General features: G+C 40.1%; 1 protein-coding gene across 1 annotated transcript; it reads right to left on the bottom strand.

Annotated features, from left to right (window-relative positions):
- Positions 1-15,511: 15,511 nt before the first annotated feature.
- On the bottom strand, positions 15,512-16,159 carry LOC147443616 (uncharacterized). The gene has a single exon (XM_086527693.1). It carries the CDS (start codon positions 16,157-16,159, stop codon positions 15,512-15,514), a length of 648 nt encoding a protein of 215 aa, XP_086383819.1.
- Between the last annotated feature and the right edge of the window lie 1,128 nt (positions 16,160-17,287).

Here is a 17,287-nt window from a genome sequence, read left to right as displayed (position 1 = left end):
TACCTTTCCCCAAGCATAGGAGAGAGGTTATCCTTTTTAATGAGTATCCTCTTTTGAAGCTTCGATAGTGGAAGCTCTATGAGTCTCATGGCGAGCATTTCTTTTGGGGCAAGAATGATAGCCATGTCCTTGCTCCCCACACTTAAAACATTTGTGATCCTTGCGAAAAGTTTCAAGCTCTTCAGGAGAGAGTTTACTTTTACCTTTGTAAACTCCTTTCTCCGTGGACTGATTGTTGTTGTTGTTGTTGGAATGGCCGTGGGAAAAATTTAGGGCATTAATTTTTCCCTTTGCATCACTTTTGACTTTATTTTCCATGGGTTTGACATTCTGTCTAACCCCTTGTTGGAAATTGATGCCTGAAGCAACCATGGTATGGTGGATTACTTCGCTGATAGAGTCAGGCCATTGAGAGTTGACATACTCGGCCATCTCCTCAGGTAATCCTGCACAGAATTGTTGTGTTTTCTCAGCAAAGTCTATCTTTTGAAAGACAGTAGCCTTGAGATGTAAATCCCAAAACTTGTCCACATATTTGTGGATAGACTCATGAGAGAGAAGCCTTAAACTCCGCCATTCGGTGAGCACTTTGTCCTTTGCATCACTTGCAAGGAATTGCTTCATGATGGAAAATCGTAGAGTTTTCCATGTCTTTGGTGCTTCGTCATTGCCTCGAAGACTAGCCCACCATTGACGAGCCGATTTTTGGAAGTTCATAGCTACATGGGGTAGCTTGGAGGACTCCATGAATCTCTCGTCTCCAAAGGCTGCATCAAACCATTTCGTCTTGGGAGGAGTTGGCGATCATTTAGTCCTCCTTCTTTGTGGAGCCACATCTTCGGAGGAATATCGGCATTCATTGCTTTCTTGATCTTTGGATTCCTCCTCTCGTATGGGAGAGAGTCTTCTTTTGGGGGTCCCTTCAAGAGGCCTCTTAAGCTCTCTCTTCTCTTGGAGAGGAAAGGAAATCCCATAAGCACGAAGTTGTTGAGTAACTTCGGCTTGCAAAGTGGGGTTGCCCATAGCTTGTTGCAACCTAGTGACAAGATAATTAACAAACATGGGAGCATCATCACTGGCACCTTCATGTGCAAAATCAAAGTTATCAATGTTCATTCTCCTCTCTTGATTATTGTCAGCCATGCTAATTAAACTTATGTGTTTACTTAGTGTATGCTTTGGCAATTCAAAACCTTAGTTGCTACTCCTCTTAGTGTTTGAAAATAGGCACTTAAGTATCTACACCCACGACTCAAATTGGTTAATTATAGAGAGTAGTGGAGTGAGTCCAACATAGCAAAGTTGTCTAAAGCTCCCGAGGTGTGCACCATATCCCACATAGTGAGATCAACAAAACCGATAATATATCTCAGTCCCACTTACCCTAATATAATTAACAAAATCAACCATTGATAGGCTACTTAAGGACCTCTCTTCTTAAGCAAGAAAAGAGAAACCAAATTCTCTGATACCAATGGAATGGAAATGGCCTATGAACTTTGAGAGTAGCGGAATTAGGAAAGTAGGTGAAGCACTTTTAAGAGATTACTTGGTGAGCATAGCGGGTGAACTTAATTGATGGTAGCAACATAAACATGGTACTTAGTTAACTTGGCATGAAAACTACTTTTGCAAGAGAGAGAGTTTAGAGAACATGACAATAGTTGAGGACCGGATTCATATGGAGCCGGTCTGCCTATAGTTTCTCCCATCAAGAGAGACTTGATACAATACAATCTTTGTGTTCCTTGGGACCTTGGTAATGCAATGAAGATGGAAAGCTTCATGCATCAAAAACATAACATAACATAAACTTGAAGAAAGCATTAACTATCCCAAGCCTCAGTCCCAAGGCCTCAAACACCTTCGAAGGTGGAGAGAGCTAGCGGGGAATGCGGATAGGGAAGAGGAAGAAGAAACATTCCATAGGAGAAAGAAGTAGTTCCTCACTTATCATTACTCTTCTTGCTAGCATACATAATAGCATAGTAATGAAGATGGAGAAGATAGAAAGCTTAACATTGAAGCATGACTCTTGGTTGGATTTGCATTCCATAGCCAAGAGTGTTGGTGTAGGCTTTCACTCTCACAAGCTTGGAGATGGAGGTGGTGTTCCTCAACTTTCACCAAGTGAGAATGGTGTCTCCAATGAATGTGATGGTGTATATCCCCCTAGCATTCCATAGACAAGAGTGTTGGTGTAGGCTTTCACTCTCACAAGCTTGGAGATGGCGGTGGTGTTCCTCAACTTTCACCAAGTGAGAATGGTGTCTCCAATGAATGTGATGGTGTATATCCCCCTAGCACCCCCCTTTCTTGCTTTGGGAAAAAATTCTACTTGCTACAAGCTCATTTGACCCCTCTCCCCTTAGCCAATCACATCTAGCATGCAGTCAAGCATATGGGTAGTCTTTTGACAAGTGTCCTCGTTACCCTAGAAAGAGAGAGCTTGAAAATATCTAGATATTTGTTAGGTGGAAGTAAAAGCTCATTGGACCCCTCTTTAGCCCAACCAATAGCATTCAAGCACCCATGTGGTTAAGCTTAGTGAGAGTCTGACATGTGTCCCATGTGCTCTTTTATAATTTCCCTAAATTTGAGATTTTTATGCATAAGAAGTTTCTCAAGAAACTTCCTCATTAAGTGAGTAGGTTCTCTTTTTGACACAAGCATCTTACCCCCCTTGCATAGGAAGCTTCTCAAGAAACTTCCTCATTAAATGTGACAAGTACCTCAAGTACCTTAGTCATCAAGCATGCCAAGGACCTTAGGTGGAGTTCCCACCTCAAGCACAGCCCTAGCTTGCCTAAGGTTGTCACCTCAAGCACAACCCCAACTTGCTTAAGGTCAAAAGGACTTTCAACACTAACCATTGGAGGTCTTTAGTGAAGCTAACTCTAAGGTATTTTAAGCTTCATTAGTTAACCTTGCTCTTTGGCAGACCATCTCTCATTTGGGTCCCTTTACCATTGGCCACTGTTGAGATAGATCCGTAAGCACATGTCTATATTTCAACCCTTGTTCCCGTTTATTATCCCATATTAAATGATCAGCTTAATATGAGAATATCATTTTGGTTGGTTAGATATTAGATATCTGATGACAAGGGCTGTGTGTTGGTTGTTTCCTCTTGGAAGAGTTGGCGATCGTCTAAACCACCATCTTCGTAGAGCCACATCTTCAGAGGAACTTAAAGTTTCATAACTTTCTTTGGATCCCTCCTCTCATATGGGAGATAGTCTTCTTTTGGGGGTCTCTTCAAGAGGCCTCCTAAGCTCTCTCTCCTCTTGGAGACGAAGTGAAATCCCATAAGCACAAAGTTGTTAAGTAACTTCAGCCTGCAAAACAGGGTTTCCCATAGCTTGCTGCAACCTAGTAACATGATAATTGGAAAACATGGGGGCATCATCATTAGCACCTTCATGTGCAAAATCAAAGTTATTAATTCTCATTCTACTCTCTTGGTTATTATCAAAAATGTTAACAAATTTTGAGTACTTTCTTAGTGTATTCTTTGGCAATTCAAAACCTTAGTTTGCTACTCCTCTTAGCCTTTGAAAATTGGCACTTAAGTATCTATACCCACGGCTCGAATTGGTCAATTATAGAGAGTAGCGGAGTGCATCTAATATTGCAAAGTTACCGAGAGGGATAGCTCCTTTCAGACTTCTTATGGCTCAATAATGGTAAAGCCATAGGCAATTCTAAAAAGACTCCATTATTAAGACCAAATCTCCAGAGGTGTGTACCATATCCCATATAGTGGGCTCAACAAAACCAATAATAGATCTCAGTCCCACTTACCCTAATATAATGAAAAAAATCAAGCATTAAGACCCTACTTAAGGACCTCTCTTCTTAAGAAACAAAAGAGAAACCAAATGCTCTCATACCAATGTAATAGAAATGGCCTATGAACTTTGAGAGTAGCGAAATTAGAAAACTTAGAAAATGCATTTTTGTGAGATTACTTTGAGAGCATAGAGGGTGAACTTAATTGACGGTAGCAACATAAACATAGTATTTAGTTAACTTGGCATGAATAATTCTTTTGCAAGAGAGAGAGTTTAGAGAACTTGACAACAATTGAGGATTGGATTTATGTGGAGCCCGGTCCCCCCTCCAATAGGCATTTGTATTATAGTTTCTCCCATCAAGAGAAACTTGATGCAATACAATCTTTGTGTTACTTGTGACCTAGGTGATGCAATGAAGATGGAAAGCTAGCGGGGACTGATAGTAGGGAAGAGCAAGAAGAAACATTCCATAGGAGAAAGAAGTAGTTCCTCACTTATCATCACTCTTCTTGCTAGCATACATAATAGCATAGTAATGAAGATGGAGAGGATGAAAAGCTTAAGCATTGAAGCATGGATCTTGGTTGGATTTTCATTCCATAGCGAAGAGTGTTGCTATAGGCTCTCAACTTCTCTACTAGCTTGGAGAAGGAGATGGAGCCTTGCACTTTGCAGTTCACACCATGAGAGTGTGTGTGGGAGAGTATACCCCCCAAGCTAGCCCCCTTCTTGGTTCGGTCGACCCCCCTTGTAGCTCAAGCTTGAAGCTCATTGGACCCCTGCAAGATTGGCGAATCACATGCCGGATTCATTACAAGCAACAAGGGTACTCTTGGAACAACTTTCCCCCTTTCCCCTTTGGGAGAGAGGACTTGATAAATGCAAAACAAATTATTTAAATCTACTAAATTATCATTGGACACCTTGGGATGCTAACCAATAGTCTTTAGGCACACCATGAGGGCAACATGAGAAGGAACTTGACAAGTGTCCTATATGCATTCTTTCTAACAATCTTGCCTTGTGTGAGGGTGTGTGTGTTCTCTCTCTAGGTCCCTCTTTTAGGGATCTCCCCCTCCTTGTAGGGATAGTTGTTGACTCTGTGGAGCACCTTACCCTCAAGCACCTTAGTGATCAATCATGAGGAAGCACCTCAAGCATGGATAATGTTCCCACAAGCATCTCAAGCTCCCTAGTCATCAAGCACGACAAGCACCTCAAGCATCTAAGTGAGCAAGCAGGACAAGAACCTCAAGCACCTCTGTCATCAAGCACGACAAGCACCTCAAGCATTGATAGCCGTTTTTCGGCTCTCCATAATTGCCATAGTAAGTTACTCCACCCTACCAAATTCACCCAAACACTATGGATATCCCTACCATTTCACTGTAAATAGGCGCGTGTGAGTTAGGGGGCTTTTCCCATATCTTCTTAAAATCCTTAGCTAGCTAGTCACTGGGCTAGTTGAGTCAAAAAAATAAAAAATATTATGGCCCATTTGTGTGTAAATATTTCATTATATATATGGCCTAAATATAGAGATTTTTATAATTATTCTGGTATTTTATTTAAATATTTATACTTAGGTGTGTGTTTTATTAAACCTCTGTATGCCTTCTTTCATCCTCTTACACCATAAGTATATTTTTTGCCAATATGTACATACTCTAACCTTATATTTTTCCTTTATACAAATCACTCCCACATTTTCACCCTCACCCTCGTGAAAACAAAAAATTGATTTCTACTCATTGGTCACGTTTATTATATTATTTACTTGCATACCTTTTCCTGTTTCACCCAAAATAATTCAAAGAGGGACCATATCATATGATTCCAATATCTTTCCATATCCATAACTCCTCCATATTTTTTTTTTTATTTTTACTCATTATTCTAACACCATGTGCTCATTGAGCTAAAGTCCATGAATAGTCCATACACTAGTCCCACCATGTATATATTTCTTTATTCACCAATAATCCTCCTCCATGCATGTGTCAAGGGCAACTTGGATGCTTTGTATTATAATATGACAAAGGAGGGGCTCACTCTTGGATGCATTGTACAAATTCAACAAAGAGGGGGCCACTAAAAGACTTTTACAAGCATAAAAATAGGCTTTTTGGTGAGAAATTTGGCACCTATCTCCACTCCGAATTTGGAGCGGTGGTCAAAAGTGAAAATATAGCCCACGCTCTGAATAATCACCTCAAAGTTTTTCATGATTTTTGGAGCTATTAGCGGTGAGATATAATTTTTTGAGTGGACCCCAGTCTGCCCACTTTTTCTCACAAGTAGCCCATAGTCTTCTCTCACCTCTTTCCACACTTCTACACACACACACACACACACACACACATTCCTCTCAATCCCTCACTCAAACCTGCATCTTCAATGGTTTTTCTCACCTTCTTCACCATTAACCTCCCCTCTTACTTCCATAGCTCTCATATGAGCTCTCCATGTACATACACCATCTCTATGCCTCTCTCTATTATATCCAAAGTACAATTCCATCTTACTCCTTATATATATACATAAATTCAGCATGTGTACCATGCTTAACCTCTGCAAATCAAGAGATATCATCAACGGAATTACCATTTTCATCACGATAATCAACCTTGGCGGCGGTGGCGTAAAGAAGGGAAGACGAAGAAGAAGATCGATAGTCATTTCGAGAACCTACACAAGTAAGTCCAAAACTTCTTCAAGCTTCACCATCACAAGGATTTTCTCACTTCATTCAACCATTTTACTTCAACCATCCACCCCATTCTACCCATTGTAAATATATCATTAACTTTCTAGTGATTACTAACACTAACCACTAACATACTAACACAAAATAGCCATTGACCTAACCATAAAGGACACCTCACCTCAAGACATGTGTATAGTAACTCTCTCTCTCTCTCTCTCTCTCTCTCTCTCTTTCTCTCTCTCTCTCTCTCTCCTTACTTACTTTCACCTTATCTACCATCAATAATGCTCTCTTTTGAGCCCACACCCATGACTCAAGCAGACAAAGAAGGCCCGCAATGTTTTGATAATCAAAAAAATCATAATCCTGATTTGTTAGCTTGTAAATTAAGATTTCCAATAATATTAATGAGGGGTCTCCAACCTATAAATAGGCCCCTCTCCTTCTTGTAAAACAACCTCCAACATCTCACATAGCACCCCAACACTCTATGCGTGAGGAGAGACTTAGGTGTAGCAACCACTTGTGAGCTTCACTCTTGGTGTGAGAGAAGCCTTCAAGCTACACATTGCAAGTGAGAGAGCGTGAGTTCCACAAATCTCAAAACCACTATTGTACATGCTCCTTCATCATCAATAAATTGAGGTTTGGTGCATCAAAGGCGTGATTCGACGTTCAAATCTTCGTCCTTCCATTTGTGCAATACGGTTTGGTGAATTCAAGGTGACTTGTGTATTTTGAGTTTTTATCGGTTGATCTTGATTTTAGAAAGTGTTTTAGTGTGTTTTTCATTGCCAGTTTTGTGTCCATTGTAAGAGGGTATTGTGGTGAGAGGTCTCCCACACCCTAAGACAGTGTGTGTGTGTTTTGGCAATGATTAGCAATCACTAAGCATTGAGTGAGTTTTTGTACAAGCTCTACGATAGCAACCTAACGAATCATCTCCATTTGCAAGTCACAAATAAGGTATTATGCAAGATCCTTTCCTCTCTCTCTTCCCTTTGCTCTAGCTCTCTCTGGTCCATTTCATGTGTGTCTTGGTGTGAGGTTTTTTGTGTGTGTTGTGTGGTGCATCTTCTTGGTTGTGCCAAAATCTCTCGAGCGTCCTAGTTCGCATACCATAACTAGGTGGTGCCCCTATCTTGTTTGGGTTTGGTTGTGGGTTTGTTGTTGTGTTGTGCTTGTGGTTTCCCCAATCCCAATTGAGCAGCACGGGAGCCTTGAGGGGTGTTTAGAGGTCGCCTCTCTTGTTGCCCGCCCCGGACCGCCTCAATTTTGGTGCCCCCACTGAGGAACGACTTTGTGCTTATCGTTGTTGTATTGCATGAATGCTTGAATTTTAGCATAATCAAGTAGATTATATGAATCATGAAAACATGTATGATCGAGTTTATTTTCAAGGAAACAAAAATTGATCTAGAATATGGTTCGGATTATGCATAACATAAGAAAGGAAAAAAACATTTTCACATAAGAATCTACAATTCATGCTGAAAGACCTTTCAAAACTTTGTATAGTTAGTTGATGATTGTTTGGAACTAATCTTTGTGTGGTTCTAGCATTGAGAAACTATGACACGCTATACCTTTGATGATATCCCAATTTTCTTCGGAGATCCAGACGAAGATGTTGATGATTTTCTTGCTGATTTTAGAATGGTTTGCCATATCCTTGGTAAAAGGGATGACATTGAAAAAGGAGATTTTCTGTTGCTATGCCTTAGAGGCAATGCTGAGCAATGGTTTTGGAGTATGTCTTCTCAGATTGAAGATGGGTATACCCAAATTTCCAAAGCTTTGAAGACCAGATTCTCTAAAGTTCGAACAACGGAGAAAGCATGGGCTTCACTACGGAGACTTCAACAACATGGTGAAGACTACTATGCTTATGAGGATATTTTTTCTCGTCAATGGGAAGGATGTGGATTTAGTTCTACATTTCCAGATTATGTAAAAATGGATCAATTTATTTCGGGTTTGTCTCCTTTCCTAAAGACTAAGGTTACTTGTAGTGGACCCTCTACCTTTGAAGAAGTGGTCACTATTGCACGAAGGAAGTTTCACAAGTACTTCTACATCAAAAATGGTTTCCATCATGCTGGAAGAACCAACCATCATGACAGTGTTTCTATCAAGGAGTCATCTCCTTTGCCATACTTGTCTCCTTCTACTCCGACAAATGTTGAAGAAGTTACTTATATGCCAACTGATTATTCAAGTGCTAAAGTGTGTGGCCAAGATTCAAATGTGGAATCTCTTTCTTCTACCTTTATCACAAGCATGCAAAAATCGACACAAGATATCTCAAATGGCATTGATGATTCAATAATGGATACATCCAACCTTTTGGCGGAGGATCAATTTCTAGTCCGAGCAGACGAAGCTTTTGTGCAACATGACTCTATGGAGAATGAAGAACTTGAAGGTAACCTTGATCTTATGGAATGTTCTGAGAGTGTATCTTGTCTAAAAGAAGAGAGTGAAGAAGAAGATAAAATCATAGGTGGAGAGATCATAGACCACATTGATCATAAAGAGATGATTGTGTACATGGAATGCCAACTCCAAAACAAAGTAGAAGAGTGTGAGTTGAATCCAGGTGAGGATAATCTTGAAGAAGTGTTTGAGGATGTTGAAAAGCATTGGTATGACCCATGTATGTTAAGCATAGAGGAACCTATCATGCAAGAAGCCAAATGTTTCACAAAATCAAACAGTATTTCATCAACCTTTGAGGTGGTACAATGTGAGGAGTTACAACCTTGCCAAAGGGGGGGCTTAGACGGGGATGAAGAAAATGGGAGAGTAGTAAAAAATAAAATCATAAAAGGAAACAATCAGAAGGGTATCATTCTCTCCAATGGTGTTTTAGTGGGTGGCTCTTCATTCATGGGACAATCTCTTAGCAAGAAAATCCAAGCTTTTGAAGCCCCAATCATCTTCACATTGGGTTTCACCTCTTCAAGGTCAACTTCTCCTTTCTTCACATATACCTTTCATCGGGGACACCATACCTTCTTAAGTGGAAGAGGACATGAATACTTGGTGATAAACGGATGTTTCCAAATCTTCTTCACTTGGTTCTTTGTTGTATGGAGGTCGCACATTGTGATGCTTCTAGTATTCATCATAGATGAAAAACTTGTTGATTGCTACATGTGGATATTTCATCGATCAGTACCAAAATCTATTCTCTTCCAATGTGTTGGAAGCAATAGAAACCTTCATCTATTATCTACTTATGTGGTAAACTATCTGCAATATCTTCCAATAGCAGCTGGAAGCATGGATCAAGCTTTCCTAAATCATAAAGGTCATAGAATTTTTTACTTGATGAGCCTACCCAGGTTGAATGAAATTTATGAGCTACAGTTCAGGAATTCGCTCATACAAGCTCTTGAAGATCGTAGCAAATACATTAACTTTATACAGGAGGAAGAGCAACCAATCTTTTATATCACATTCATAGTGATAGATGCAATGGTGGACAACAGTAAAATCTACATGTTTCTTCAATCAAAATTAGTAAGTGATTCCATACCATACATCTCGCTTTGGGAAAGATATTTCAAGATCTTTGATCCTGGGGGGTGCTTATGGAAACTTTCTCGATGGAGGAGATTTACTCCGTCACTTCATTTCATCTTGCTATTGGCTCGGAGAACCTTCCATATTACACAAGGTTTTTTAATCATACAACAAAGTTTCTTCAAAGATAAGAGCAGACAAAGATAGACGTTACATAATATACATGTTGTATGATCGGATGAATGGTACATGAATGTACCATTATCTAAGGGGGGGGTTAATGATAGCCGTTTTTTGGCTCTCCATAATTGCCATAGTAAGTTACTCCACCCTACCAAATTCACCCAAACACTATGGATATCCCTACCATTTCACTGTAAATAGGCGCGTGTGAGTTAGGGGGCTTTTCCCATATCTTCTTTAAATCCTTAGCTAGTTAGTCACTGTGCTAGTTGAGTCAAAAAAATAAAAAATATTATGGCCCATTTGTGTGTTAATATTTCATTATATATATGGCCTAAATATAGAGATTTTTATAATTATTCTGGTATTTTATTTAAATATTTATACCTAGGTGTGTGTTTTATTAAACCTCTGTATGCCTTCTTTCATCCTCTTACACCATAAGTATATTTTTTGCCAATATGTACATACTCTAACCTTATATTTTTCCTTTATACAAATCACTCCCACATTTTCACCCTCACCCTCGTGAAAACAAAAAATTGATTTCTACTCATTGGTCACGTTTATTATATTATTTACTTGCATACCTTTTCCTGTTTCACCCAAAATAATTCAAAGAGGGACCATATCATATGTTTCCAATATCTTTCCATATCCATAACTCCTCCATATATTTTTTTTTATTTTTACTCATTATTCTAACACCATGTGCTCATTGAGCTAAAGTCCATGAATAGTCCATATACTAGTCCCACCATGTATATATTTCTTTATTTACCAATAATCCTCCTCCATGCATGTGTCAAGGGCAACTTGGATGCTTTGTATTATAATATGACAAAGGAGGGGCTCACTCTTGGATGCATTGTACAAATTCAACAAAGAGGGGGCCACTAAAAGACTTTTACAAGCATAAAAATAGGCTTTTTGGTGAGAATTTTGGCACCTATCTCCACTCCGAATTTGGAGCGGTGGTCAAAAGTGAAAATATAGCCCACGCTCTGAATAATCACCTCAAAGTTTTTCATGATTTTTGGAGCTATCAGCGGTGAGATATAATTTTTTGAGTGGACCCCAGTCTGCCCACTTTTTCTCACAAGTAGCCCATAGTCTTCTCTCACCTCTTTCCACACTTCTACACACACACACACACACACACACACACATTCCTCTCAATCCCTCACTCAAACCTGCATCTTCAATGGTTTTTCTCACCTTCTTCACCATTAACCTCCCCTCTTACTTCCATAGCTCTCATATGAGCTCTCCATGTACATACACCATCTCTATGCCTCTCTCTATTATATCCAAAGTACAATTCCATCTTACTCCTTATATATATACATAAATTCAGCATGTGTACCATGCTTAACCTCTGCAAATCAAGAGATATCATCAACGGAATTACCATTTTCATCACGATAATCAACCTTGGCGGCGGTGGCGTAAAGAAGGGAAGACGAAGAAGAAGATCGATAGTCATTTCGAGAACCTACACAAGTAAGTCCAAAACTTCTTCAAGCTTCACCATCACAAGGATTTTCTCACTTCATTCAACCATTTTACTTCAACCATCCACCCCATTCTACCCATTGTAAATATATCATTAACTTTCTAGTGATTACTAACACTAACCACTAACATACTAACACAAAATAGCCATTGACCTAACCATAAAGGACACCTCACCTCAAGACATATGTATAGTAACTCTCTCTCTCTCTCTCTCTCTCTCTCTCTCTCTCTCTCTCTCTCTCCTTACTTACTTTCACCTTATCTACCATCAATAATGCTCTCTTTTGAGCCCACACCCATGACTCAAGCAGACAAAGAAGGCCCGCAATGTTTTGATAATCAAAAAAATCATAATCCTGATTTGTTAGCTTGTAAATTAAGATTTCCAATAATATTAATGAGGGGTCTCCAACCTATAAATAGGCCCCTCTCCTTCTTGTAAAACAACCTCCAACATCTCACATAGCACCCCAACACTCTATGCGTGAGGAGAGACTTAGGTGTAGCAACCACTTGTGAGCTTCACTCTTGGTGTGAGAGAAGCCTTCAAGCTACACATTTCAAGTGAGAGAGCGTGAGTTCCACAAATCTCAAAACCACTATTGTACATGCTCCTTCATCATCAATAAATTGAGGTTTGGTGCATCAAAGGCGTGATTCGGCGTTCAAATCTTCGTCCTTCCATTTGTGCAATACGGTTTGGTGAATTCAAGGTGACTTGTGTATTTTGAGTTTTTATCGGTTGATCTTGATTTTAGAAAGTGTTTTAGTGTGTTTTTCATTGCCAGTTTTGTGTCCATTGTAAGAGGGTATTGTGGTGAGAGGTCTCCCACACCCTAAGACAGTGTGTGTGTGTTTTGACAATGATTAGCAATCACTAAGCATTGAGTGAGTTTTTGTACAAGCTCTACGATAGCAACCTAACGAATCATCTCCATTTGCAAGTCACAAATAAGGTATTACGCAAGATCCTTTCCTCTCTCTCTTCCCTTTGCTCTAGCTCTCTCTGGTCCATTTCATGTGTGTCTTGGTGTGAGGTTTTTTGTGTGTGTTGTGTGGTGCATCTTCTTGGTTGTGCCAAAATCTCTCGTGCGTCCTAGTTCGCATACCATAACTAGGTGGTGCCCCTATCTTGTTTGGGTTTGGCTGTAGGTTTGTTGTTGTGTTCTGCTTGTGGTTGCCCCAACCCCAATTGAGCAGCACGGGAGCCTTGAGGGGTGTTTAGAGGTCGCCTCTCTTGTTGCCCGCCCCGGACCGCCTCAGCATCTTAGTCATCAAGCACCACAAGCACCTCAAGCTTGGGTCGGGTTCCCACCTCAAGCTCAGCCCTACCTTACCTAAGATCAACAACGTTTTAACACTAACCTTTGGAGGTATTTTCAATGAAGTTAAGCTTAAGTTCTTCTAAGCTCCATTGAGTAGCCTTGCTCTTTGAAAGACCATATCTGATTTGGACCCCTTTACCATTGGCCCCATGGTGAGATAGATCTCTAAGCACATGTCTATATTCTAACCCTTGTTCCCATTTATTCTCCCACATTAAATCATCAATTTAATATGAGAAAATCACTTGGGTTGGTTAGATATTATATTTTATGACTTGCCATCTTTCTTCTCCCTCCACATTCAACAAGCGTGCAAAAAAATGGCCTCATTAGACATACATGAAATGGATACATTCCACCATCAAACACAAATCCCCAACAATGAAGCTCCTTACCAGCCTGACGTAATCCATTATGCCCTTTTGAGGATTTCGTGTTGTCATTTTCTTGAAAAGCAAGATGTCAAAGTTGTAAACATCACTTTTGAGGGTGAAATAAGATGTGTAGATATACTCTCGATCAACATACCAAAAGTACCTCACACGGGAATTTGGGTAATCCGTTCGCATTGAGCATTCCAATCAACAATATTGACCTCTCCTCCATGCCCCTTCAAAATGACGAGGGAACTCTAGGTTATTTGTTTGTCAAAAACCGTGATTAAATAATTTCAATCATGAATTCAAGTCCGCAACTCAAGTGCACACAAAGTCATTTCCATTCAATTAGCGCCCACTCAAAATGTGAGCTCCTTCAAGGCTAAATGCATTCATAGTAGAGTAAAGCCATAGTAACTACATGAGGCTGCTAGCAAAGTATATGAGGATTTTTTTGTCAAGCAAACCTTGATGTAAAGGGAGCCCAAAACATGCCCCCGAAAGCTCTTAACTGAGCTCTTAACATCCTACGAACAAATGTCCCGCTTCAAAATTATCAACTACGAACCCGTAATGACATTTGTAGTGATATTAAGGTCATACTGACCTACTATTTGATGCAAAACACGATATGCTAGAGGGATATAGTGATAGACCAGATATTCCATGAACTCAGCTTCTTTGGATTGAAGACAAGTTAAATACAAAAAAAAGCACCATCAAATGTATTGCCAAAATGTTAAGAGCTGTATTTACTTCTCACTCTATGGATAGTAGGAGACTTCAACTGCCTAAAGTCCCATAACAAAAATAAACTGCAATTGCAAATCACCAATATCAAAGATCATATCAGGTACTTGTTAGGAACATCAATTAAGGATTAGTTCCATCTTCATTGGATTGAAATATGTGCCTACCCATTTGTTGCTCCTACAGCCCCAAAAGTATTATCTCATTCTTGAGAAAGAGGACTGTTATGATGCTCATAGTAACACCCTATACAAAGAAACAGATGAAAAACTGCCAAAACGCACTAGTTGAATATCAATGCACAATTGAAATATACCTTGTATCCCCCAAGATTTCTCACTTACTTGAGTACATGTGCACCTTTAACCAAAGAAATGGGCCTATACAGGAATAATAAAGACCAAAGCATCTTCATCCTACTGAAGTGTTAACAAGAAAGAAGTGACAAAAAAGGATAACTTTGGCTCTATAACAAAATGGTTTAGCTGAAAGTGGAAGCGGCTAGGAGGTGAAACAAACCAACAAAGTCAAGAGAAAAAATGAATATCTTCTACTTTAAATAATAAGGCAAATAACCCAAGAAAAATAAATAACCTAAGAGATGGGGGCAAAATGCTTCACAAATTCCTCAATGTAGAACATGCAATCTCTCCTCAAGAACTTGGGATGCAAACAATTGTCCCAGATTTGTGTATCTTTTCCAAAATTCCTAAATATGTAAAGTTGAGAAGTTTCCCAATTCCACTCTTCGCATACTCCACAACCTACTCAAAAGGAACCTAACCATGTCATCCTAATCAAATGCTTTGATAAACGATAACAATCAATAGAAGAGATTGTAGTATGGCATTTGAACATCATTAACAAAAATACCACTTAATGGAATGAAAGGAACAACACACACCCCAAATAACCATAAAATAAAAGGTGCGTTTTAGAGCTACCTAGTGAGTTTCCATCATCTTAAGCTCATCCTGGGTAAGAACCTTTTGTGCTATACATAAAGACAAGGACTAGGCAGAGAGCCCTTATCAGCCAAGCAATGTCATCCAACCATCAAGAGAAGAAAATAATATAACATGTGTTACTTTATGGGCGTGCTTACACAAAAGAAACGCCTTTTTGGCCTGCCCAAAGGGCAAAGGCTTTAGAGATGCCTTCTCTTTTTGCTGACTAAAATGTTTTTATTTTTTATAATTCATTTTGTCAATTTTTATAAAGAAGCAGTACTTGGTATGATTAAAGTGGTTGGGTGGGTGGCCGTTACTCATCAAGATAGGATCCTAAGAGGTTGGTGAAGCTAAGGCTTTCTGAGGTGTAGGGTATTCATTGGTTTCTTGGAGATAAGTGAAGTGATGGGGTGTTTTCGTGGTGCTTAGGTTTTCTAATTTCTTTAAATGAAGGCTGTGAGCTGTGAGTCCCCGGGTCTTGGGGTTGCAAATTGAGGTGATGTTCTTGATGAGACCTCGAGCCGTGTGCACGGGTTGTGCATCTCCAGGTGAGGGCACTTGAGTGTGAGTTAGGGTTGGGTTCTGCTGTGTGACTTGGTGATGGAGGGTAATTCTCTACGAGGTCTCGTTGTTCTGTGCTTCTTTCCGGATCTGGGGTACCCGTGCTGGTGTCGTGTGAGCTGCAATGCAAGGGACATTGCTGCAAGGGCACGCCAAGCAAAGGTACCACCTGTGTCCCCTTTGCTAGTGTATACTGAGGCACCTTACCCATGTGCTGTTTCGGTTGAGATACTTTCCCAACACAGCTCCAAGGGCGGCCCAGCCAAACACAGCACCTACGCGTTTTGAGTTCCCCAGCATAACCAACTGCAGCATGTGGGCTCATCGGCATGGCAGCAGTGCTCCTTGAAGCCCCCACCAGAGCTTGGTTAACCTGCTGCCCAATGCTCTTCTTGCCTGATCTCACAAAGGGTCCCATGGTGTGGGCATTTGGGTCTGCAGTTTTCATAACCATTTGCAGCATGTGGGCTCGTCCTCATGGCAGTTGTGCTCCTTGAAGCCCCCACTAGAGCGTGCTTAATGGGCTGCCAAGCGCTCTTCTGGCCTGTTTTGACTCTTCTGGCCTGTTTTGACAGAGGGTCCCATGATTTGGGCGCTCGGGTCTACATCCGTTTGTTGACGCAGGGTGGGGGTGGTGTTTACCTCTGGAGAGTTTCAAAAGGAATTTCAAGACCTCCGCTAGTCCCTGCAGAAGCAGCTGGATACAAGCAACAAGATCTCCAATCAGGTAGCCACATTGAATATATCTCTTAGATACCCTTTGTTAGATGTTACCTAGGCCAAGGTGTCACTTGACGCATGAGGTTCCGAGGAACGGTGGCATTCTACTGGCTTGGTTAAAGGAGGAAGAGCCCCCTGTGTCACTGCTTGTGTTTGATTTTGTTTTATGACACCAACTACTTTATGAACCTTACCTTGTGTTATGCATTGTATGGAGTGTGTACCATTCGCGCCAGTTCTGCTTTTGTGTATGATTGAATGCACTGTTGATTTGTAAATGGCCCATGTGTGTGTGTGTGTGTGTGTGTGTGTGTGTGTGGTCGTCTATTGTGCATGTTCCGTTGTTGTTGTTTTGTTTGATTATCGAGCAACCAGAGTGTGCTACATGCAGATCTTGGTTTTACCAGCTTGTATTTGGGTTAAGTTCTCTCTGTTTTCTCTTTTGGTGGTCTGGAAAATAATCAAGCCAGCAAGGGGGGGGGGGATGAGGACACTATCAGCCATGATGCTCAAGGTTTTGTGCTTACCGTTGCAGCATTCATGGCTCAGGGTTTTATCCAAAGAGGTTGCAGCATTGCTGCATTATCTTATGATACAGATGCAGATTTTGGTTTTGCGAAGGGTTTTGCAATTTGTTTTAAGTTTTCTATTTTATGAGTACATTAACAAATATCTAAGTTGTAAATGGACTAAGTTAATTGGTTATATTAAATGAAAGTTATTTGTTGCCTTTACATTTAAATCATCAAATTTATTCTTGTTTTTTAGTAGTGTATTGTAAACTTAAATTTAGTGTGTGAAATCTGTTTTTGAATTAAAGTTTTCTTTATTAAATCTTTAGTTTAAAAAATAATTGTATTTTGAAAAAAGA

Source organism: Adiantum capillus-veneris, chromosome 13 (assembly GCF_014529385.1).
Source record: "Adiantum capillus-veneris isolate H3 chromosome 13, ASM1452938v2, whole genome shotgun sequence".
In the NCBI taxonomy this organism is placed as follows: domain Eukaryota; kingdom Viridiplantae; phylum Streptophyta; class Polypodiopsida; order Polypodiales; family Pteridaceae; genus Adiantum; species Adiantum capillus-veneris.
The sequence above is the reverse complement of the archived record's forward strand: the minus strand, read 5'-3'. Positions and strand labels throughout refer to the sequence as shown.